Raw genomic sequence first — 25129 nt, forward strand, 5'->3', positions numbered from 1 at the left:
GGTAGGACGCAGCTCAGGATCGCTCTCCGTTATCACTCACACACTCATCCTTCCGGCCGACTGGAAGTGCTGTCAGGACCTACAAGTACTGTATTCATCGATTTTTGAGGTTCTGGGGATTGGCATGCTTTAACACTGAACTACATCCCCAGCCCCCTTTAAATGCATTTTTTAAAACTTTGAGACAGGGTCTTGCTAAGTTGCTGAGGCTGGCTTTGAACTTGGAATCCTCCTGCCTCAGCCGGTGGGTTGATGGGATCACAGGCGTGTGCACCACGCCTAGCTAGGACCTACAAATTAAAAAAAAAAAAAAATACTGTCACAATCCCATCTCTGTAGTCTATGCTGGGACTGACTCCACACCCCTCCCCAACTTTACTGGGGATGGAACCCAGTGGTGCTTAAGCATCAAGTCACATCCCCAGCCCTTTTTATTTTGAGACAGGGTCTCAGTTGCTTAGGGCCTTGCAAAGTTGCCTGAGGTGCCTGGAACTTGCCACCCTCCTGCCTCAGCCTCCCGAGTCACTGGGATCTCAGACATGCACCTCCACCCAGAATGAGGGTGGTTTTCAAGACCCAGGCTCTTTGGTACAACGTGATCCATGGGACCCTGGCCTGTCCTGGGCAGAAGAGAAGCAGAGTCACCTAAAGAGCCCTGCTTGTGACCTCGCTCAGCTGCTTCTTTACTGGGTGCTGCTGGGTTTGATGCTGGGCCTTCGGAATTTAAGTTGGAAGTGAATGTCCACGGCTGGGGGGCTGCTTCAGGAGACCTGCGGATCGGAAGTGCCCTCCCTCAGGAAGGGGCCAAAGGCTTGCAAGAGGCTTCACACAGCCCCCACCCTCTGCTCCACCAGGTCACGTGACAACAGGGAGCAATGTTTCTCCCCCACATACTTAGGCTATTGATTTTCCGGGATCACAGAATGTACCGATATAAGGTAGGGGCAGCTGCGATGCGGTTATCAATAAATCCTAATGTATACACACTGGCAGCCAGGGGACCTAGGGGCTGGTATTGTTTGTAAATGTGCTCGTACAGTCAAGGGCATAGTGCTTTATAAACATGCCCCCTCTGAGTGTTCCAAATTTATGGAAATTCTCATCACTTTACAGAACCTCAGACTGAATTGTTAGATTATTTTAAGGCTCTTCAGTCAACAAAAACAAAACAAAATTCCAGGACTCATATAAGAATGGACTTTTGACTCCAAATAAATCTAATTAATATATTAATAACATTCTTTAAAAACCCTTTATTTACTTTAAACTGACGTAAAAAACACAAAATTGTACATCTTCATGGGATGCTGTGGGATATTTCAATAAATGTATACATGTGGAATCATAATGACTTCATTTATCACAACATTCTTTTTAGGGGGGTACTGGGGATTGAACCCAGGAGTGCTTAACCCTTGAGCCACATCCTCAGCTCTTTTTATATTTTATTTAGAGACAGGGTCTTGCTGAGTTGCTTAGGGCCTTGCTTTTGCTAAGGCTGACTTTGAACTGGCAATCCTCCTGCCTCTGAAGCACACTCTGAAGTGTGTGCTACCGTGCCCCAGCCATCATTTACCATTTTTTGATGAAATCATTCAAAATCCCTTTTTCTAGCTTTGAATATGCAGTATACAATTACACCCACTATGTAACAGCACTCCAAGCAACTCAATCCCATCTGACTGCAACTTAGATCACTCTTTCCAATCCTTTGTGAGAAAAATACCTTCAAAGTTTGATTTCCTTCCTTCCTTTCTTTCCTGGGGATTGAACCCAGGGGCACTCTACTCCTAAACTACAACCCCAGTTTCTTTTATTTGAGACAGGGTCTCACTAAGTTGCTGAGGCTGGCCTTGAACTTGCAATCCTCCTGCCTTAGCCTCCGAGTTGATGGGATGACAGGCGTCCATCCACCTGGCTTAAGTTTATGATTTTCTTTTCAAGAACGGATTGAATTACAAACAACCTAACTGAATCACTGCCAGTATCACACATTTTGCTTTCAACGGATTTTTAAAAATATCTATTTTTCTTAGTTTTAGGTGGATACAATGACTTTATTTTTTATGTGGTGTTGAGGATCGAATCCAGTGCCCCACACACACATGCCAGGCAAGCACGCTACCGCTTGAGCCACAACCCCAGCCCTTCAATGGATTTTTAAAATTTCAGGTATAAACAGCAAAACGTCCAAACACATTCCAAATGTTTATGCTTTGTCAATTATACATGCATTACAGTTTTTAAAACAAGCTTTAAAACCTGCCCCTTGCTACCACTTCCCTGTTCCTCTATGAACAGAATCTTACCAAAGAATACATACGGGTCACAAATTCATGAAAAAGGGTCCAGCGTTATGAATGCTTAAGGAAAAGCAGTTAAAACTACACACTATGGATGTAGTAAATCCCAAGGACCACACTGAGTATCGGCAAGGATGTGGAAGAACCGAAGTCCCCACAGCCCCACAGGCCCCCGCTCACAGCCTGGTGGTTTCTTAACAAGCTGACTGTCGCCTGCCCTGTGTCTCAGCTTTGCACCTGAGTCACTGACCCCAAAGTAGCTGACATAAATATGTAAACAAGTGCACATGCTGTAGCAGCTTCACTGTTTTGGCATTAGCCAGAACCCAGAAACAACCTAAAGGAATGGCCAAATGCAATAAAAATGAACAGCTCACACAGCAGAAGAATCTCAAAATAATAATCATGAATGAAACTAGAAAAATAAACATTTTGTGAATCAAGTCATCCACGTCCTGCTAACACAATCTAAGCCATCGGGGAAGACAGAGGAAAGGTGGCCTGGCGGCCAGGGATGGCATGGGCCAACGAAGGGCACGAGGTAGGTCAGGGTGCACAGCGTTCACGTGATGACTGCAGTGAGCCTAGTGGTTCACTGTGAGGCCTGGTAACCCCACACGAACTCCACCTCCTTCTTGGTGACCTTATGGGGACAACCTTGCCTCAGTGGCAGAAAGTATTAGTGACTGGTGACGTTCACTTCTACACAGGATGGTGGCTGGTCACAAAGCCACCTTGCTAGAGTGGGGATCTCCCTTCCCGCCATGCTTGTTTTCCTGGCCTTCAGGGAACATTCCAGAAAGGCTACCTGAGTGGAACACACAGAACTTTTTTTTTTCCCCCTGACAATGACCGCAGATCCGAAGGTGCACATCCCTGGAGACCGTGAGATTCTGTGCACACCTCAAACCCGCACCATCACTAGAATCTAGTTTGCTGCGATCTCCTCCAAGTCCTGTGAACCCAGTGTTTCTGTCCCAATCAGTTTCCCCAGGCACAAGCCCACAGAATGACGGGGATCAGGCACTCGACTCTCTCAGTCGGCCGACACGGTGCCAGGCATCACGTGATGTCCTGTGCCACAGTTCACGCTGCTCCGGGCAGCACTGGGAGTTGTCAGAACGTCCTGCCTCGAGGTGTCCCCAGCCCACAAAACATCCTGCATATACTCCACCACGCAGGACCAGAAGGCCCTGAAGCTCCTAGGGGGCCTCGGGCAACAATTCATATTAGGACAAAACTGGGAAGAGAGTCGCATTCTTCCATTAAACCAATGTCTCTGAGGCTTGGAATTATGTGACCTCCCTGTGCCACCCCCACACACCACAGCTGTTTAATGCTGGCTGGGACCAATCCTGTTTTTAAGCCATCTCACAGAGTGAACAGAATCCCAAGATTACAGGTGCTTCAGACAATAAAGCCCTCAAAACAAAACAAATGTGAGGCAAGTAGTTCCCAGGTTAGTGTCTTAGAGGCTGTGGAAAAAAACCCAACCAACCACCCAAACAAAAAACCCCAACATCGTCACAAGAAATGTGTCCCTGAAAGAGTTTACTTCTATCAGGATCTCCGGTACAAAACTGGGTCAGGTTCATGCCCCAGCTTTTTGAAGAAGGGAATGTGGGCTCAGACTACTCATTACCTCCAGCAATGGGAGAACACAGATCAGCTTCTCTGAACATGGTGGCGTGGTGACTGACACAGCTGGACTTAGCAAGTGGCAGTGAAATGGCTTCTGTCTCAGAAACTGTCAGTAACCTAAACTGCAAGGGTTATGGATGCTAGGAACTGTAACACAGATCCTTGGAGCTTCCACAAACCTGAACTGAAGGGAATCTCTCTGCCATGCACCTTCAGTTGCTGGGCTTCAATCCAGGTAGGCTGCTCTTACAGGTGCTCTCCTCCAATGATTCCACTAAATAAAAAGTGCACATTCCCTATATAGCTAAGACCTTTCTCCACTGTGAACTCTCTGGTGTTGAACGAGGACAGATTTGCAGCCAAAGGATTTCCCACATTCACTGCACTGATAAGGCCTTTTTCCAGTGTGAATTCTCTGGTGTTGAATGAGGCTGGAGCTTTGGCTGAAAGACTTCCCACATTCACTACATTTATAAGGCCTTTCTCCAGTGTGGACCCTCAGGTGTTTAATGAGGTTAGATTTGCAGCTAAAGGATTTCCCACACTCACTGCACTCAATAGGCCTTTCTCCAGTGTGGACCCTCTGATGGTTCCTAAGGTTGGAGCTGTGGCTGAAGGGTTTCCCACACTCCTCACATACATAGGGCCTTTCTCCTGCGTGGACTTTCCGATGTGAACTGAGGCTGGAGCTTTGCTTAAAGGATTTCCCACACTCACTGCACTCATAGGGCCTCTCTCCAGTGTGAAGCCTCCGGTGGTGAATGAGGCTGGAACTTCGGCTAAAGGATTTCCCACACTCACTGCACTCATGAGGCCTTTCTCCAGTGTGAACTCTCTGGTGGTAAATGAGGCTGAAGTTTTGGCTAAAGGATTTCCCACACTCACTGCACTCATAAGGCCTCTCTCCCGTGTGAACTCTTTGATGTTGAATGAGGTTGGACCTCTGGCTGAAGGATTTCCCACATTCCCCACACTCATAAGGCCTCTCTCCCGTGTGGACTTTCCTATGGCTGTTGAGGCTGTAGATCTGACTGAAGGCCTTCCCACACTGACTGCACTCATAAGGCCTCTCTCCAGTGTGCACTCGCTGGTGGATGACGAAGCTCGAGTAGTAGGTGAAGAACTTCCCACATTCACTGCACTCATAAGGCCTCTCTTCACTGTGGACTTTCTGGTGCTGAATGAGATTACATCTCCGAGTACAGGCTTTCCCACACTTGCTGCACTCAAAAAGCCCTTCACTTGTGAGTGCCCTCTGGTACTGAACGAGTGTATCTGTGTGGCTAAAAGCTTTCTTGCATTCCCCCCAGTGGTGAAGACTTTTTCCATTGTGAAAGGCCACCCCACACTTGTAACTGGCATTTGGTTTCTCCCCTGTGTGAGTGGCCTGTTGACGGGGAAATCCCACGCTGGCCAGAAAACCCTTCCCCACCTCTTTGCAAGTATAAGGCTTCCCCGACACATGGATCATGCAGCTCTTTATAAACAAGGTTCTGTCAGTGTCACCTCTGAAGGGAAGCTCTTTAATGTGCTGCCTCTGAAGCTGTTGAAGATTTGCAGCAAAATAGAACTGTCTTCCACATGTGCGTGGCTTCTGCCCAGGATGTGTTGTTCTGTGGTTCTGAGCCAACTGCAAAATGCTTCTCAAGACCAGGCCACATATTTCACAGGAGCAGGCATTCTGGGATGACGACCCCTCTTTGGGAGTCATGACACGTGACAATCCTTCAGAAACGCTTGGTTCGGAAGGTGCTTCCTCTTGCTCTACTCCATGCAAACAACCTGAAAGCAGACATCAGAGGAGGAATGGTGAAGGACATGCTGCCTTAATTAGGATGTGGCCATGAATCACCAATGTTCATCCAACAAGCAAAGAACCAGTCTATGCAACTGTTTTCAGGCTGCAGAAGCAGCTGCTCTGCATTCCTGGACCCCAAGGTCCCCCAGTGGAACAGGCCTTACCAGCTGAGCACTTAGGGTGAGAGACATGTTTTACACCTCATCCCTTTGTCCATGACTCCTAGCAGGACCATACCTGCTGGTGACATGTGGTGCTATGAAGGGACCTCTAGACCCAGAAGAACTGGACTGGAACAGTAACTGGTTCAGGCTCTGTTAAAGGATACATGTACACCTCAGACCACAACATCAGAAGACACCCAGGAGGCAGTGTGAGTCCAGAGACAAAGGAATCTGCACTGGGCTGGATTGTAGAAAGGAAAAGATGGCAAAATGTCAAGAATATACAAGGGAAGGTAAAAGCAAGCTGCCACAAGCAATGACATAAAGACAAGGGCTGAACAGGCTGGCTCCTAGCATGACCTGTGTGTAACCCCAATGCCATCCCTTCCCTTTGTCCAGGCCCTCGCTGAACCCATCCTGCTAAGACTGGGTCACGAACATCCTGGGAAGCATGGAGGCTCTTTCACTAACCCCAGGTGAGGAACTGCATGGGACTGGGAGGATAAAGGAAGAACAGGACATGTGAGCAGCTAACACAGGCCCAGAACCATTCAGCAAGTGGCCGAACACAGGAAAAGTAAGGAAGTTACGTGGTATAAATTCAAATACTGTACTACAATGTTAAATGCAATCTCCATGGTAACTACACACAGATAAATAAATAGCCATAGAAGTACATAAAAGAAAAGACAAGGAATTAAAGTTTACTATAAAAATCAACTGAACACAAAATCAATGTAGGAAATTGGAGACAAAAAAGCTGTGAGGCCTATAGAGAACAAATGGCAAAATGACAAAGCCAGTGCCTCTTGTCAGTGATTATTCTAAATATAAGTAGATGAGACTTTCTGAGCAAAAGACAACAGACATCAAAACTGAAGGGAGAGGGACTGGGGTTGTGGCTCAGTGGCAGCTGGCTGTGTGAGGCCCTGGGTTCAATCCTCAGCACCACATATACATAAAGTAAAAAATAAAAACTGAAGGGAGGAAGATAGTTTTACAATAATATCCAGTTTTACAACAACAGTTGGAAACATTTACACCCAAATCTCAACAACAGACTAACCAGGGAAGAAAGAAATGAGGACCTGAACAGCCCAATAACCCAACTAGACCCAACAACCACACAGAAGTACTCTGCCCAACAAGAAGGAACACACTTCTCAAGTGCACCCGAGGCATTCCCCAGGACAGACCGGGTTAGGAGGTAAACTAAGCCTGCTAGATTTAAACAGACAGAGGGCATCATACAAAGAATATTCTCCAATCCAATGGGACGAAGCTGGAAACAACAGAAGGAAAACTGGAAAATTTACAAATGTGTAGAAATTAAACAACATGATCTTAGATCTTAAACCAATGCAACAGAGAAGAAATAGGAAATAAAAACATAATATACGCAAATTTATGGGATGCAACAAAAATAGTAATAAGGGGAAAACATACGGCATAACCACTTATATTAAAAAAGAAGAAAGATCTCTACTTATCAGCCTACTTTGACATCTTAAGGAACTTCAAAAAGAAGCACAAGCCTAGAGATGGCACACGTGTGTAATCCCAGCAACTCAAGAGGCTGAGGCAGGAAGACTGCAAATTTAGGCCAGCCTGGGTGACTTAGCAAGACACTATCTCAAACTGCTGAGGACATTGTTCAGTGGTAGAGCACCCTGGGTTTAATCTCCATTACCATAAAAACAAAACAAAAACAAAAAAACAATAAACTAAAGCCAAAGCTAGCAGGAAAAAGAAAAAAAGGAAAAGAAGTTAATATGTGAAGATAAAAACCAAATAAAATCATGAAACAAAAAGGTAGTTCTTTAGAAAGGCTATCAAAACTGACAGACCTTTACCTAGATGAGAGGAAAAAAAGGAAGTCAAATTACTAAAATCAGAAATGAAAGTAGGGGATTCTCAATCTTCAAAAATACAAAGCAATAAAATTAGTAGTAAAACAACTGGATAACAGATGAACTGAAAAATTCCCAAGTACATAAAACCTACCAAGACTAAAAAAATGAAGAAACAGAAAACCTAAACAGTCCCATAAGTATTTAGGAGATTAAACTAATATCCAAAAACCAACCAAAAAAAGCTCTGAACCTGATGGCTTCACTGGTGAACTCTACTACCATTTACTGAAGAACTCTTTTTAACCCTCCCCCAAAACGTGAAGCAAACACTTCCAAACACATTCTTTAAGGCCAGTGTTATTGATTCCAATTCCGACAAAGACAAATCAATTTTCCTGATGACAGCTGATGCAAAAATTATCAACAAAATATCACCAAATATCTGAATTCTGCAGCATTCAAAAAGGATTACACACCATGACCAACCAGAAGTTATTCCTGTAATGCAATCATGATTCAATGTAAGAAAATCATTTTTTAAAAAGGCAAAAAAGCACATGAGCATCTCAACTGATACACAAAGAGCATTAAACGAAATGAAACATCTTTTTATGAGGAAAACATTCAGCAAACCAGGAACATTTTATAAAGTTATAAAAGTCATACAAAGAAAAAACTAGATCGTGAAAGCTGAGAACTTTTCCTCCAAAAGCAAGAAGGAGAGGAGTATGCCTCTTTCTATTACCATATTACTAGAAGTTCCAATCATTGCAATTATGCAAGAGGAAAAAAAAATAAAAAGGAACAGAATGGAAAAAGAAGGATCAGAATAGGAAAAAAAAAAAGATGATCTCTGTTTACAGATGATATATGTGGAAACCTCTAAAGATTTCACTAAAAAAACTGTTATAGCTAATAAACAAATTCAGCAAACAGATGGATACAAATACAACATGCAAAAATTGGTTGCATTTCTATATACTAATAACAAAAAGGCAGGAAAGGAAACTAATAATTGTGCTTATTATGGCATCAAAAAGAATAAAAATGCTGGATGCAGTGGTGCATGCCGGTAATCCCAGTGACTCGGAAGGCTGGGGCAGGAGGATCCCAACTTTGAGGTCAGCCTCAGAAACTAAGACACTGTCTCAAAATAGGTATGGAGCTCAGGATAGAGCATCTCTGAATTCGATCCCTAGTATTAAAAAGGAGTAGAATACTAAGGAATTTAATTAGCCAAGGAAGTAAGACATATTATTGCTAAAATGAAAATAAAGAATAATAATAAATAGAAAGGCATTACATGAATGTTCATGGATTGGCCAACTGGATCATCCCAAAGTGATCTACAAAATGAATACTATCAAAATCCCAATGACTTTTTTTTCCCAGAAATAGAAAAAAAAAAAAATCCTAAAATTTACATGGATTACCAAGAGTCACCAAATAAGGTAAAACAACCTTGAAGATCAAAGTTGGAGGACTCACATACAAAACTTATCACAAAGCTACAGAAATTAAAATAGTGTCATGCTTCCATAAAGTCAGACCCATAACTGGGCATGCTAACACACACCCGTAATCCCAGTGGCTGGGGAAGCTAAGGAAAGAGGATGGTAGATGCAACAAAAACAGTACGGTTGTGCCTTAAAAAACAGAATTAGTACATGATCCAGCAATTCCACCTCTGGTTATGTGTCCACAGAATTAAAAGCAAGTACATGAAAAGGTATCTGTTGACTCATGTTCATTGAAGCATTATTCACAGTAGCTTCAAGTACACACAGGTGGACAGATGGATAAACAACATGTAGGACATCATACAAGGGAATGCTATTCAGTCTTCAAAGGAAATTCTGGCTTGGACCTTGAAAAAGCTACCACACAAGAACAAATACTTTATGATTCTACTCACCTGAGACACTTAGAGTGGTCAAATTCATAGAAAGAAAGCAGAATGGTGCTTGCTAAGAGATGGAGGGAATTATTGCTTAATGACTAGAGTTTTAGCTTTGCAAGATGAAAAAGTTCTATGGAAGAAAGGTAGCGATAGTCACATAATAATGTGAATTTTAAGTATTTAAAACCAATGAAACGTACACTTAAAAATGGTTAAAATGATAAAATATCATATATATTTCACCACAATTCAAATAAATAAATAACACCTTGGGGGAAGTTCTTGTAAAAACAGGCTAAATAAGTACTGATGATGTCAGTGACTATATTTCATGGCACACTAGACACTGATGACCGTCAGGTATAAGAAGGGAAAAGAACGTGCATGGACCTAGAGAGTCACCAGACAGGAAGAAGACAAGTAGGTGGGATCTGTTAGGCTCACTTGATCCTTGTCCATGATGCTCTGGGGCAGCAGGAATTATGGCCATAAGGGGAGGGAAGAAGGCAAGCACTCAGTCCCAGCACCTGCCCAGGGAACTGGGGATGAGATCTGAGGAGAACAGAGCGGCTGCCAAGGAAAAGCAGAAAGGCAGTGCAGCCCAGGCCACAACAGTGGATACAAGGGACTTACCCAGTGAGGATATAAGTGCCAAGTTTTCCAGCATCACCTCGAGGTGCAGGTGTCTCTGGGCCTCATCAAGAAGATCCCATTCCTCCCAAGAGAAGTACACAGCCACATCTTGAAAGGTCACCTGCCCTGGCAGGACAGAGACTGATGAAATCATGAACAGCTCACTCTGGAAGACCCATGATCCTTGTCCCACACATCTGCCCCCATGTCCACCCTCCTCCCAAGCTCCTCAATTCTGAAGGGACACCAGACTCTGGTGTCACTGGTGCCTGCTCTTCTGGTGCTCCCAACAGTCACTGCATTCATCCGTTCTGTTTTCCATTCTGCAACCAGATAAAACCCGTCAACACTTGGGTAGAAAACCTCCCTCCTCTAAACCCAACCTCCCACTGCCTCCACGTAACAGTGTGTCATTCCAAGCCTGGCTCTGCCTCCTGCCTCCCTCTCCCGGAGTTTGTTGCCATCAGAAAGGCAGGAGACCTGTAGTTCCCGGGACACATTCCCCTGCAAGCAGTTCCAAGTGCTGGTATCTGCACCGGGATAAGCTTCCACACCTCCCTCCTTGGGAGGTCCTAAACGGGAACTCTCCAAGTAACTGGCCACACAGATGCGGGACCCTAAGCTTGGTGAACACAGGGCTGGGGAAATGGCAGGCGAAGTCCAAGAGACCCGAAGGCAGAGAAAAGGTAGGTGGAAGTCAGGAGCAGTAAGACCGGGGCGCCCTGCACTTACCTGTGAGGTCGGTGCCGCCGTGGGACCTTGGGAGAGGCAGAGCCAGGCGGACTGAGCACGGCTGTGCCCCCCCGGCACGGGCCTCCCCGGCCCCCCTGCCCGCCAGGCCTGGCAACTGACCTCCAGCTGAGGGCCACCTCTGCGCCTGGGTTCAGGGGCGACCTGCGGTCAGCGGCTGGCCTCGGGCGGGGCTGACTCTCCCTCGGCCTCCGGGGCGCACCACCCGCGGTTCTTCCCGGAACAGCCTTGGGCAGGCTTTCCACACCCCACCGGCCGCGTCTCGGGCTCGGGGCTGTCCCCGGCCGGGCCCCGCGCACAGGGCGCGACTCCTGCGCCTGCCCTGCGGGGGCGGGCCTCCCCCAAGCTCCGCGCCCTGCGGTGACGGCGCGCACCCCACGTCCCCGCGCCCCGCGCTGACCCGGGCCGGGGCCGAGGACGCGCCGCTCACCCCGGCCGGGCCCCTTGGCGCGGCCGCCTCCATCCTGCTCTCCTGGGGGGGCACCGGGGCGGCGACCGCGCGCTGCCGCTCTCAGCGGCGTCACAGGCTGCAGCGCCTGATCCTCGTCCCTCCTCCGGCGCCTTCTCGCGTCACTCGGGTCCCAGCGCAGCACACAAGACAGACAGAACCGGCTCGAGGGCCCCCGAAAAGATCTCCAGGAAAACGCCGGAAGTCCCGCCCCAAGGGAGACGCCCTGCACGGAAACGCCTCTCCTCTGGACCTTCATTGGATCAGCACTCTGCCACTGGGCGCAAGCGCTTCTGGGTAATGTAGTTCCCACGGCCACGATCGCGCCCAGGGAAGCCAGGAACAGCGACCTCGCGGGAAAGGTCCCCGCAGCGCCGCCAGGGCCCCCAGCCGGTGTCTGCGGAGTGCCAGTCTCCAGTGCAACTGACCACTTAAATATGTGGACATTATTTCAGACCCAAGAAGCCGACCCATACAGAGCCTCGCAGCTAGCTAGAAGCGTTCCCACGGCCACATCGCGCTTCAAATGCGTGGGAGCACGCCATCAGCTCAGACTGGCGCCAAGAAGGGACCAAAGGCGGTGGCGAGGGGGTGGGGCGGACTGAGCCAGGGTAGACAGCGCAGGGTGCAAGGACACGGGGCATCTATTCCTGTCCCCTGAAACGTGCGTTTGGCCTGTGACGTCTGGATGTTCACAAAGCATAGACTTTTGCTTACGCCCTGTGTTCCTAATTTACACCGGAAGTTTCTAAGTCATAAAATTGACTTTATTGTGTGTTGAGGATTATTATCACACTCTATATATTTGTAAAACGGCGAAAAAGTCTCCTTCTGTACTCGTCGGATTAGCCGCACCTGAAAGACAGCTTCTTTCCAGGAATCTGCTCCAGGCACGCCCTCTACCTGCATCCCACATGCATCCCACAGGTATCCCACCTGCATCCCACAGATATCCCACAGGCATCCCACCTGCATCCCACAGGCATCCCACCTGCATCCCACAGGCATCCCACCTGCATCCCACAGACATCCCACAGGCATCCCACCTGCATCCCACCTGCATCCCACAGGCATCCCACAGGCATCCCACAGGTATCCCACCTGCATCCCACAGATATCCCACAGGCATCCCACCTGCATCCTACAGGCATCCCACCTGCATCCCACAGACATCCCACCTGCATCCCACAAGCATCCCACCTGCATCCCACAGGCATCCCACCTGCATCCCAGAGGCATCCCACAGGTATCCCACCTGCATCCCACAGGCATCCCACCTGCATCCTACAGGCATCCCACCTGCGACCCACATTCATCCCACAGGCATCCTACAGGCATCCCACCTGCATCCCACAGACATCCCACAGGCATCCCACCTGCATCCCACAGGCATCCCACCTGCATCCCACCTGCATCCCACAGGCATCCCACCTGCATCCAACAGGCATCTCACCTGCATCCTACAGGCATCCCACCTGCGACCCACAGGCATCCCACCTGCATCCCACAGGCATCCCACCTGCATCCCACAGGCATCCCACCTGCATCCCACAGGCATCCCACCTGCATCCCACAGGCATCTCCAGGCATCCCACCTGCATCCCGCCTGTGCCCACCTGTATGCCTTCTGAGTCCTAGTGCGCACTGCTCAGTGACACTTCGGTCCTCCTGCAGGTGGGTCTCTAACTCGCCTCGCTGGCCCTGTGGATCTAGACAGCCCCAGACGCCTTCCTCACAGCACACCCGATAGACTGCTCCTGCTCTCGGGACATGGCGCACCCTGGACGTTCGGGGCTTGCGACATCAACTCTGTCTGGCAGAGAGGACCAGGTGACAGTAACCGGCTGCGGGACCAACCTGGCCGCGAGCAACCAGTGGGATGTGGATTCGGGACAAACCCAGGCCCAGACTGGATGGGCCCTTCCCCACACGTCGCTCCTGTCCCATCTGTAACAGGGGCCCCTTTGTTATGGGGAGTCTCTCCAGAAAGCACTCTAAGTCCGAATTTCAAATCGAAAGAGAGAGCTTTGTTTATCTGGCCAGGGACTGTCCCCCACTGCAGAGACTCAAGCTCTGTGGGAGGACAGCAGTTCCTGGTCCACTAAGTAGAATGCAAGCACAAAACCCACAACTCAGTGACTTGCTTATGTCATGTAAGGTAACCAATCATAGAAATTAAAACATTGATAAGGGGGACCTGTGGGCTCTAGGCAGGACTACAGTCAGCAAGCAAATGATAAACAGAAGCTAAAAAAGCATTAGGTTTGCCGTTCAGTTGACCACTGTCCTGGGTTCAAGCAGGAGTTGGAAGTCATTGGGTGGAGGTTGGTGGGTGAGAATTTACTTCAAAATCATGGAGACCCACAAGGGCATTCAAACCAGGGATGTAGTTCACCACGCCACCGCTGCATCCTGAGTGGGGTACAATTTGTGGGGTACAAAGTACAGAAAGACAATTTTTTAAAATAAGAAAACAGCTTCCATTTCAGTTGCTCAGAAATAACTCTTGTATGTTTTTTTATAGAAGGCAGCAAAATGGGGTCTTAGATCTGCCTATGACAGTTCTTGCTTTATAATTGTCTTTTTATTAATTGGTTTTTTAAAAAAATAAATGACAGTGGAATGTATTGCAAGTCTTATTACATGTACATCACAATGTTTCATATCTCATGTTGTATATAAAGTATATTCACACCAATTCATATCTTCATACATACTTTGGATCCTGATGCCCATCGCATTCCACCATCATTGCTAACTCCCTGACCCCTCCTTTTTCCTCCCACCCCTCTGCCCTATCTAGAGTTCGTCTATTCCTCCCATGCTCCCCCTCCCTACCCCACTATGAATCAGCCTCCTTATATCAGAGAAAACACTCAGCATTTGTCTTTTTGGAATTCACTTAGCATTATCTTCTCCAACTCCATCCATTTACCTTCAAATGCCATGATTTTATTCTCTTTTATTGCTGAGCAATATTCCATTGTGTATATATGCCACATTTTTTTATTCACTCATCCACTGAAGGGCATCTAGGTTGGCTCCACAGTTTAGCTATTGTGAATTGTGCTGCTATAAACATTGATGTGGTTGTGTCCCTGTAGTGTGCTGTTTTTAAGTCCTTTGGGTATAGACCGAGAAGAGGGATAGCTGGGTCAAATGGTGGTTCCATTCCCAGTTTTCCAAGGAATCTCCATACTGGTTTCCATATTGGCTGCACCAGTTTGCAGTCCCACCAGCAACGTATGAGTGTTCCTTTTCCCCACATCGTCACCAACACTTATTGCTGTTTGTCTTCATAAGAGCTGACATTCTGACGGGAGTGAGATGATATGTTGGAGTAGATTTGATTTGCATTTCTCTAATTGCTAGAGATGATGAGCATTTTTTCATATATTTGTTGATTGATTGAATATCCTCTTCTGAGAAGTGTCTGTTCAGGTCCTTGGCCCATTTGTTGATTGGGTTATTTGATTTTTTGTGCTTAGCTTTTTGAGTTCTTTATATACCCTAGAGATTAGTGTTCTATCTGATGTGTGAAGGGTAAAAATTTGCTCCCAGGATATAGGCTCTCTGTTCACCTCACAGATTGTTTCTTTTGCCGAGAAGAAACTTTAGTTTGAATCCACCCCATTTATTGATTCTTGGTTTTAATTCTTGCACTACAGGAGTTTTATTAAGGAAGTAGGGGCCTAATCCTACATGATGGAGATTTGGGCCTACTTTTTCTTTAGGTACAGAGTCTCTGGTTTAATTCCTAGATCCTTGGTCCACTTTGAGTTGAGTTTTGTGCGTGGTGAGATATAGGGGTTTAATTTCATATTGTTGCATATGGATTTCCAGTTTTCTCAGCACCATGTGTTGAAGAGGCTATCTTTTCTCCAATGCATGTTTTTGGCATCTTTGTCTGATATAAGATAATTGTAATTTTGTGGGTTAGTTTCTGTGTCCTCTATTCTGTACCATTGGTCTACCAGTCTGTTTTGGTGCCAATACCATGCTGGTTTTGTTACTATTGCTCTGTAGTATAGTTTAAGGTCTGGTATAGTGATGCCACCTGCTTCACTCTTTCTGCTAAGGATTGCTTCAGCTATTCTGGGTCTCTTATTTTCCCAGATGAATTTCATGATTGTTTTTTATACTTCTATGAGGAGTGTCATTGGGATTTTGATCAGAATTGCATTAAATCTGTATAGTGCTTTTAATCGTATGGTCATTTTGATTATATTAATTTTGCCTATCCAAGAGCAAGGTAGATCTTTCCATCTTCTAAGGTCTTTTGAATTCTTTCTTTAGGGTTCTGTAGTTCCATTGTATATATCTTTTACCTCTTTCATTAAATTGATTCCCAAGTATTTTATATTTTTTTGAGGCCATTGTAAATGGGGTAGTTTTCCTCATTTCCCTTTATGAGGATTTGACACTGATATATAGAAATGCCTTTGACTTATGGGTGTTGATTTTATATCCTGATTCTTTGCTGAATTCATTTAATAGTTCTAGAAGTTTTCTGGTGGAGCTTTTTGGGTCTTATAGGTATAGAATCATATCATCAGCAAATGTTGCTAATTTAAGTTCTTCTTTTCCTATACACATCCCTTTAATTTCTTTCATCTGTCTAATTGCTCTGGCCAGTGTTTCAAGAACTATGTTGAATAGAAGTGGTGAAAGAGGGCATCCCTGTTTCTCATTCCAGTTTTAGAGGAAATATCTTTAATTTATCTCCATTTAGAATGATGTTGGCCTAAGGCTTAGCATAGATAGCCTTTATGATGTTGAGATATGTTCCTGTTATCCCTAGTTTTTCTAGTGTTCTGAACATGTAAAGGTGCTGTATTTTGTGAAGTACTTTTTCTGCATCTATTGAGATAATCATATGATTCTTATCTTTGAATCTATTGATGTGATGAGTTACATTTATTGATTTCTGTATGTTGAACCAACCTTACATACCTGGGATGAGTCCCACTTGATCAAGTTGCACGATCTTCTTGATACGATTTTGTATTCAATTTGCCAGAATTTTATTGAGAATTTTTGCATCTATGTTCATTAGAGATATTGGTCTAAAGTTTTCTTTCTTTGATGTGTTTTTGCCTGCTTTGGGGATCAGGGTGATATTGGCCTCATAGAATGAGTTTGGAAGTGCTGCCTCTTTTTCTATTTCTTGAAATATATTGAAGAGTATTGGTATTAGTTCTTCTTTAAAGGTCTTGTAGAACTCGGCTGTGCATTCACCCAGTTCTGGGCTTTTCTGGAGGGTGTCTAGTAGGGTGTCTCTGCAGGGAGGAGGGGAGCCCTGTGCTCTGACATGGGTTGTCCTCAAGCATATACTCCACAGGTAGAGGCAGGATACAGACAGGTGCAGCACTCATGTTTTTAAAAGAGAAGAACAGAAATATTGGTGCACATTAGCCTTGGGCTGTAGCTCAGTTGTAGAGCGCTTGCCTACCCCGTGTGAGGCACTGGGTTTTGTCCTCAGCTCCACCTAAAAGCCTCTCTACATCTAAAAATTATATAAAAAATAAATATTGGGGCAGAGATAGAACATGGTGGAAGGGTAGAAATGTCAGCTTTGTAAAGTGATCTGATGTATGTTTGAATAATGCAAATCTAAGTGTTTCCCATGAGTTCTGAAAAATAGTAATCACAGTAGATGTCAAAATCAATAGTATCCAAAATTAAATGAAAAAAAAATCGTTTGATTATCTGTATGTTGTTCTACTTACCATAAATAGTTCAAATAATTATTTTTTTCCTTGTTCTGGGGACAGCAGTGTCTGTGGGGAGAGCAGGGCCCATGGGAACAGCAGTACCACATCCACAGCCCTTTTAATATTTTTCCTTGAAAGTGGGGTCTGGGTAAGTTTCCCCAGGCTAGCCTCCAAGTTGTGATCCTCCTGCCTCAGTCTCTCAAGTGGCCAGGATTATAGGCAGAGGCCATTATGCCAGGCTTCAAGTAAATCAAACACAAGGCATGAAACCAAACAGGTGAAGCTGTTGTTCATAGTCATCTTTGCAAATTGTAGTATGATTGTTAATTTGAAATATATAAAAATTATTTACAGAACTGACGAACAACCCTTTCTCACAATTTAAAATATATGTGAATAAAAATCTAAATAACTCAAAACTGCGTGACTTTGGAGGAATAATGTAGGCCATGCATGATTTTAAAACACGTCTGTTTCCCACTTCTCTTCAGTGAAACATCTAGACCTTGTGAACCACGGCCTGCCCTGGTCACCTCGAGTGCCAGGAGTGCACAATCTCCCCTGTGTCCTGCCAACTCCTCTGTTTCAGTAAGCAAAACAGGTGTGGTGGACGCTCCTTCCTCGAGGAAGAATCTCTCCGAGGCACCAGTAAACCGTGAACTAGACTGTCAATGTTTTGCACTGATTGGCCACAGTGTGGATCTCAGTTGTTGGACGCTGGAGCACCCAACGGTTGGGCCACTGCAGGGGAAGTCAAGGTGAAGATGTCAGCCTCGCAGAAGAGCTTTGGTGTCCACTGTAGCTCTCGCGCCCAGCCGGCTCCGCGCTGCCGCAGACTCCCAGGCCTCCCCCGGCGGACTCTGGAGTCATCCTTGTCTTCTCTGATGCTCCAGTTTTCACGGACTGGGTCTGTGACAGCTTCTCCAAGTGGACTCCTTTGTCCCTTGACCATGTCATCTTTGCTCCTTGGTCACACTTCCTCCTAGTGAGACATTCCAGGCTCCTCTTGCCACGCCCTGCCCTGGGTGGGGACCAGCCTCCTCCCCAGGAGGTTGGCCACCTCCTACTGCAGGACACTGTTGCCAACTTAGGTCCAGGCCTTGGATGGGTCTGAAGCTCTGCATGAGCCACGGCCTCCAGGGGCCTGGGGGTGGGATGAAACCAGGCCCCCAATGCCACCCAAAGCCCCTACCAGAGATGAAGCTTTTGTGGAGGACATTTGTATTAAGGAAAACGTGCAGACTTCGACTCCTATTGGAAGTCGGCGAGGGCGCGTCTCCAGGAAACCCACATCTTGTGACAGGTCCTCAGAGCCGGGGATTCTCCCTGCCGTCTTCAGCAGATTTCCCCTCAGAGAGACTGACCTGAGTTTTTAAGAAACACAGCAGAGATTTGGGTAGTTCTAGAAATTTGTATAACATAATGATTCGTCTAGTTTACACTCAGGGGGTTCCAATTTACCCAGGTGACGAGTGAGGAAACGGGCGAATACTATTGAAAGGGCTCTTTACGTCCGTTTCCTGAGTGGATGGGAGATGCCACCTCTCGAGGGCTACGGGGAGTGTCAGGTTTGTTCAGGAGGCAGAAGCACAAGAGGCGGAAGGCCTCAACTAAGGTTCAGTCGGCGTTTCTGTGGGAAGTGGCACGGGCAGGATGGACGTTGAGGGCTGGCCAGTTGGACGGCTCCTGGACACCGTGGGTTTCCTCCCTGAGAGCCAGCAGGGGCAGTGGTGGCTTGGGCAGGGGAGTGGCTGGGTGGGCAGGCCCCATGGGTCACGTGGTCTGCATGTGACACCCAGGCTGCAGGTGAGGTGGCCACTCCTGGGCACTGGTTGACCCTGGGAGGGGCAAGCTCTCCGGGGTCAGCAGACTTTTCAAGAGGTCAAGACATGGACAAGAAAACCACTGGTACATACTCAGGAGGGCTTTGTGCCTGGCTTTTCTTATTCCTGCGAGGTTAATTCCAGATAATGTGAATTTCAAGAATTCATCCCTTTCATTGCTGAGTGGGATGCAGCTTTTTCAACTTTATTTTTTATTTTCAACCCCAGAATACATGTGCAAAGACTAAAAAGTCGACCCACACTATAAAGCTAATAAGAAAAAGAGCCGTCTTCTGCTCCATCTGCCTTCATTAAAAAATTCCATTGTTTTAAAAATACACAGAGTGAAGTGTCTGTCGTTCTGGTTGACCAGCTCACACATCTGGGGTGCACAAGGTGATGTTTGAGACATGTATCTGCTCTGGTTTGGACCCAGAATGTCCCCTGACATGTGGTGAAGACCGGTGGCCCGCAGGCTGCTGTTGCGGGGTGCAACCTGCAGGGGCCCAGGGGAATCGGGGCCAGGGGGCTGCCCTGGAAGGACGGGGTGGGGGTGCGGGGACTCTTTCTCACTCGCTGCTCCTGGGCCTCGAGCTGCCGAGGACTGCAGCACCCTGCGCTGCGTTTCCACAGGCCCCAAAGCACTGGACAGCAGCCGTGGACTCAGGATCTACAACCCGGAGCCAGAATGAAGTTTTCCTCTTTAGAAGTTGACTATGTGAGGTGTGGCCACAGGGTCGGGAAATTGACTAACGCATGTTTACTGTGAAATGAATCAAACTAACGAACACACCATCACCTCATGCAATGTCATATTTTTTGTGGTGAGAACATTTGACGTGAATTGCGCTAGAAATGTCCGCGTCTGTCAGACCTGCTGCGAATTCCCCCTGAGGCCTCCTCACAAGGCGCAGGAGTGGCGTGTGTCCCCAACGTCGGTCTCCACATTCTTAAGCAGTATTCGTTGCAACCACTGGTGCGTGGGTCGGCCCCCACAGTTCCCCCTCAGGGTGACATCGATCTGTTTTACACCTGGAGGGTATTTGGGTGCAGTAGTGGTGATCTTTAGACCAACTCATGGGCTCTTCTCACCATCAGACTGACGTTTTTGTCCTCAAGGCCGGAGATTGTCCAAACATGGCTGCTGTGGTGCCCTCATCACAAGTTACATGGTGACAGTGGCCCTGGTGCCCTCCAAGGAAAGGGCCCTCAGTCTCCTCATGGTCTTCCCTGGAGCCAGAGGGGTGGGGCGAAGCAGCCTTGTGGCCCGGTCTCAGCTGGGGGCAAGGTCCTCTTGGCTTCCCCTGTTTGGGCTGTCACAGAACATGACAGGCTTGACTGGGTGTATCTCTGGTTCTCACCCAGTTTCCGAGCCTTTTAACCTTTGCTTTACCCAATAGTAAGACAATGTCCCCACAGGGACCCTGCCAATTTCCTCCTGTGGGCTCCCTGGAAAACACCCCTGTCCACAGGCCTACGCTGGGCCAGGAAATCGGTGGCTTCTCTCTCCCCCTGGTCTGTGGCCTTGGCTCTTGCCTGTGTCTCCGTCCTTAGGGACTTCACACGCAGTACAGGAGCAGTGTCCTGGGGATCCTCTCTGGGGTTAAAGACATGTGTCCTCTGATGGCTTGGCGGTGCCAATAAAATGGCAGCAGCTGCTGACCTGCTGGGGACTGTTCCACGGGCTGCTCCTGATCCTCATGACGACCTGTGCCAGGGTCACCACGGTCGGGGGGAAGTGAGACACCGCCTGCCACCGAGGGTGCGCCTTGAGTGGCAGGAGCTCAGACGGGCACAGCAGGGGGAGGGGCCTTTCCATTCTGCACCCCACGTCCACGTCACGGAAAAAGCAGCCGCAGCCCCGATGGCATCAGGCACGTGGCTGAGCACTTGAGTCACTCTGGGTGCTTTTAATCTGGCAAGTGCATTGCTCCCGCCTGCTCCTCGGGTGGCCATCAGGGAGTCTCCACGGGACAGGTGTGGCCTCGAGGGAGGCGGCTCCACTCAGCAGTGCTGGGGGAGTGGGCAGCAGCCCCGCGGAGGGCTGCTGGGCTCAGTGGGACCCTGTGCTTCTAAAGGACTCTTGGGGGTCTCAGGATCAGCAGCCGAGGGCCCCTGCCCCTGTTGTCACACGTCACTCTGGTGCCCACGTCATAGCCCCACCTGTTTCTCAGGTGGCTCCACATTCTCAGGTGCTGAGTCCTCGACGCAGAGCTGCAGTTAGCGGAGCAGGCATCGGCTGTGGACTAGCTGTCCACGCTGCGGTCTACCAGATGGGCAGGGCCTCTCAGCCTGAAAGGAGTTGGCTTATCATGTTTGCTGGCAGTGAAAGCAAATCAGGTGTGGCATTAGCATCCACATTTGGTAGTGGGTTGATCTCTCACCTCTAAGCTAGAGAATCATTTTTTTTTAATCTGAAAAGCCCTGGAGAAATAGCACTCTCTTGTAATCCCAGTGACTGAGGAGGCTGAGGCAGGAGGATCACAAGTTAGAGGCCAGCTTCAGCAACTTAAGTGAGACTCTCAGCAACTTAGCAACCTGTCTCAAAAAATATAAAGATTTGCGGAGGTAGCTCAACAGCAGAGCATCCTTAGGTTCAGTCCCTGGTATAAAAACAATTTAAAGAAATAAAATTACTCAGAAATTTTGAATTATTAGATATGGAAACAAAACATTTTGTATACAGGACAGAGAATAGTGAGGTGAGAATTCAATACTGGTGAAGAAAATTGAACTTGGCAACTTTAGCCCCCTTCCAAATTTCCTTCCTTTCTTATTTATTAATTTATTAAGAGCCAACAGCCAAATGCTTTATGGAATATTTGTATCAGATTTGTACATAAGGACCATCTTAGCCCACGGGAGCTGGGCCCTGCGTGAACCACAGACCCTGCTCTCAGGTGTGCGGACCAGAGTCCAAGATCACCACCGCACTCCAGCGTGGGTCGGGGCATGTCCTCGGGTGACAGGGGAGCAAACATTTTAGGACACTGGTCTCATGAGGGTGGAGCCCACAGACCTAAGCATGAGTGTGACGGAGACGCAAATGTGACATCTATAGTGAAAGAACGTTGACCATGGGGAGTGACCTTCAAAGCGCGGGCTCGGGGAAGGGTCCTTACCTGAGAGCGCACTGCAGCCACCAGGGAAGGGTCGTCCTCGGTGGGCAACCATCCTGGTTCCTCTGGGTCTGGGAGGAGACTGACTGCCAGGCGGGGGACACCCAGGGGTGCACATCCGTCTCAGCTCCGAGAACGCTCACTTGAATTGTGCATTTTATGGTGTCTGAGTTTTATATAAAAATGGACTGTGAAGAGACACTGAATTCTAAGATACCAACACCAAATTACCTGAGAGTGTGCTGCACTCGATGTGCCTTGAAATGAAGGCAAAGCGAGGTGGGTTTATGACCCCCAGACCTTGTCTGTCACAGCAGCAAGCGTCCCACAGACTCTGGCAGCTGTTGGACTCAAATACTTCAAATACTGGAAAACAAATACTCAAATACTGGAAAATAAAGGACGCAATTTTTTTCTTAAATTTTCTCCTGGTGGCCAGAGAGATGTTGTTCGGCACTGTCTGCATCTCAAGTGGCCTCCAGAGGCACAGGAGAGATCCCACGATTCTCTTTTTAACACAGCATTTACCGGGTTTCCCTGTAGCTTTCTTTATAGTGTGTAAGTCCCCAGTGCGTAGTTAGAATCCCCGTCCCTGGCCGAACACTTCCTGTGTGATGGAATCGGGACACTGTCTTGTGGGCTCTGCTTAGTCGGGGGCACAGTAAATGCCTGAGACTCACCGGGCTGTTGCACATCTCGCCTGTTTCCATAGCTGTGAGGATCCTACGGCAACTTGTCAACCATTCTCCTGCCGTTGAGCTCTCCGGCTGCTTCCGGCTGGGGAGCCACAACAATGCTACTGTCAAGCACCCTTGGTCTCCCTGACAAGTTCTTGTCCCTGTTCCGATTCACATGGGGAAGTCTCTGTCTAGGCCAGGGATTCTCAAGACTCTTGGTGCCAGGCCGTCATCTCACCACCCCTGCTCAGCTGGGACAGTCCCTAAGCCTGGGGTCCACGGACAAGATCCAAACCAGCGAATCCCCAGCCTGCGGCCAACCTGGCTGCTCCCCTGCCTTGCCTGCTGTGCTCCTTCCCACCCAGGAAGGCTGTCCCCTGCTACCTCTGCTCCAGTGCCTTCCTCGCAGGGCCCCCGAGGCTGCCTGGGCTTTCTTGTTGGGATCTGTGCACACAGAACTTCCTCACAGCTATTTCTGTGTCTACAGTCTTACCTGATTAGAGCAAACCCTGACCAGGTGAACGCTAGACAAGCACTCTACCACTGACCAGAGAACCGTGGACACACCACCCCCAAGGTGGAAGAGAAAGGCGCTCACTTCCAGGGGCAGGCCCCTCGGTCAGGCAGCTGGCTGCCCTCTGAACTCAGGCTTCCCATGGCAGAAGAATTTCCATTAATGATGCCAAAGCCTTTGTGGGAGAAAAGTCATTGTCCTATGGAAAATCCATGTAGATGGAGTGAAAATGGGGGATATTGATCTTTTTTCCCTAAATAGCAGTTTAGTATCAAAGGCACTTCTGTTTTTATTATGATAACTTTTATATACACAGTATGATTAAATACACAATGCAATTTCTAAAAGAATGTATCCAGCTAAAATTGCCCCAGTTTAACAGATTCCCCCCTTTTGTTAGTCTTTATTGCTCATGTGCAAGCACTCACATGGCACTGCACCCCACTTTTCCACTGAAATCACATTATGAACAGCATGCTCCACACACCCGTCGCATGGAGCCAAACTGTGTACTGCTTCTGAGTTCATGATTTTAAATGCTGTCAATAGGACAATTTTCACTTCTAGCTTGTTTATACTTCCAACTAATCTCAGAGATACACTTCCGAAAGTTGTATTTAAAAAAAAAAAAAAATCAAACCAAAACACAAGTAGCCTCAGTGCCTAGATACAGACTGCTCTGCGTGCTTCCATTCATCTTCTGTTGTCCACAGAACATCATCAATGGATTTGTCCAAGATGTAAGATCTCACAAGTTTGATATTAATAAAACCAAGATTCAGAAAATATAAAGTACCCACTTATGTGTGTTGTATACACAACAATTCAATCTAGTTTGGGTGATTTTTTTTTTTTTTTTTTTTTTTTGCACCAGGGTTTGAACTTAGGGCACTCAACCACTGAGCCACATCCCCAGCCCAATTTTTTATATTATTTACACACAGAGTCTCACTGAATTGTTTAGCGCCTCACCATTGCTAAGGCTGACTTTGAATTTACGATCCTCTTGCCTCAGCCTCCTGAGCCACAGGGATTACAGACGTGTGCCAGCTGTGGGCTTAGTTTTGGTGATTTTTAATATAATCATCTAAAGAATAGCAAGAACCAGGCGCTATGGCCAAACCTATAACCCCAGTGACTTGGGAGGCCCAGGCAGGAGGATTGCAAGTTCAAGGCCAGCCTCAGCAACTTAGTGAGGCCCTGTCTCAAAATAAAAAATAAAAGTGTTGGGGATTTGGCTCAGTGTAGAGTGCCCCTGGGTTCAGTCATCAGTATTGGGGGAAAAAAACAGAAGGGCAAGAAATTGATCATAAAAAATAAGAAGAGCAGTATATCTGGGGAACAGAAATGGGTAGATGGGGATCACACAAAATCATAAAACACGTCCTTCTTTGGGCAGGAGCTGGTAAATAAATTAGTTTTATTTTACTATTAATCTACATACATTATTTATAATTTTAACGTTACCTGGAAGTGTGGCCAGTTCAAATGAAGCATTGGTCATTAAACTGAATTTAAGCAGCCACAGTAAACTTGAGGCTGATGCATGGCACAGCACTGTCACATGGCTCATGTTTTCCTGTATTTATAGGAAAAGTGATTTCGGAAATGCCATCAGAAAAGCAGCTGTTTTAGGGCTGGGGACTAGCTCAGTGGTAGAGTGCTTGTCTAGCGTTCACCAGGGTCTGGGTTCCATCCCCAGCACCACAAACAGTCAGAACGCATGTATTCTAAGAGAACGTACCACGAAGGGGAGTGACATGCGACATACAAAAGGAAAACGCAGGGAAAA

At 47.3% G+C, this 25129-nt stretch overlaps 1 protein-coding gene across 2 annotated transcripts; it reads right to left on the reverse strand.

The window, feature by feature from the left end:
• Positions 1-1233: 1233 nt before the first annotated feature.
• LOC114079753 (zinc finger protein 211-like) lies at positions 1234-11692 on the reverse strand. 2 transcript variants are annotated; one of them, XM_027921142.3, is made up of 3 exons: positions 11473-11692; positions 10293-10413; positions 1234-5726 (listed from the first exon to the last, which is right to left on the reverse strand). In XM_027921142.3, exons 1-3 carry the CDS (start codon positions 11503-11505, stop codon positions 4249-4251), a joined length of 1632 nt encoding a protein of 543 aa, XP_027776943.3. In that variant the 5' UTR covers positions 11506-11692; the 3' UTR covers positions 1234-4248. The 2 variants fall into 2 exon arrangements, with proteins under 2 accessions (XP_027776943.3, XP_034491181.2); XM_034635290.2 differs by lacking the exon at positions 11473-11692 and adding an exon at positions 5980-6056 and having other exon boundaries at positions 10293-10382.
• Between the last annotated feature and the right edge of the window lie 13437 nt (positions 11693-25129).

Source organism: Marmota flaviventris, chromosome 18 (assembly GCF_047511675.1).
Source record: "Marmota flaviventris isolate mMarFla1 chromosome 18, mMarFla1.hap1, whole genome shotgun sequence".
Classification (NCBI taxonomy): Eukaryota; Metazoa; Chordata; class Mammalia; order Rodentia; family Sciuridae; genus Marmota; species Marmota flaviventris.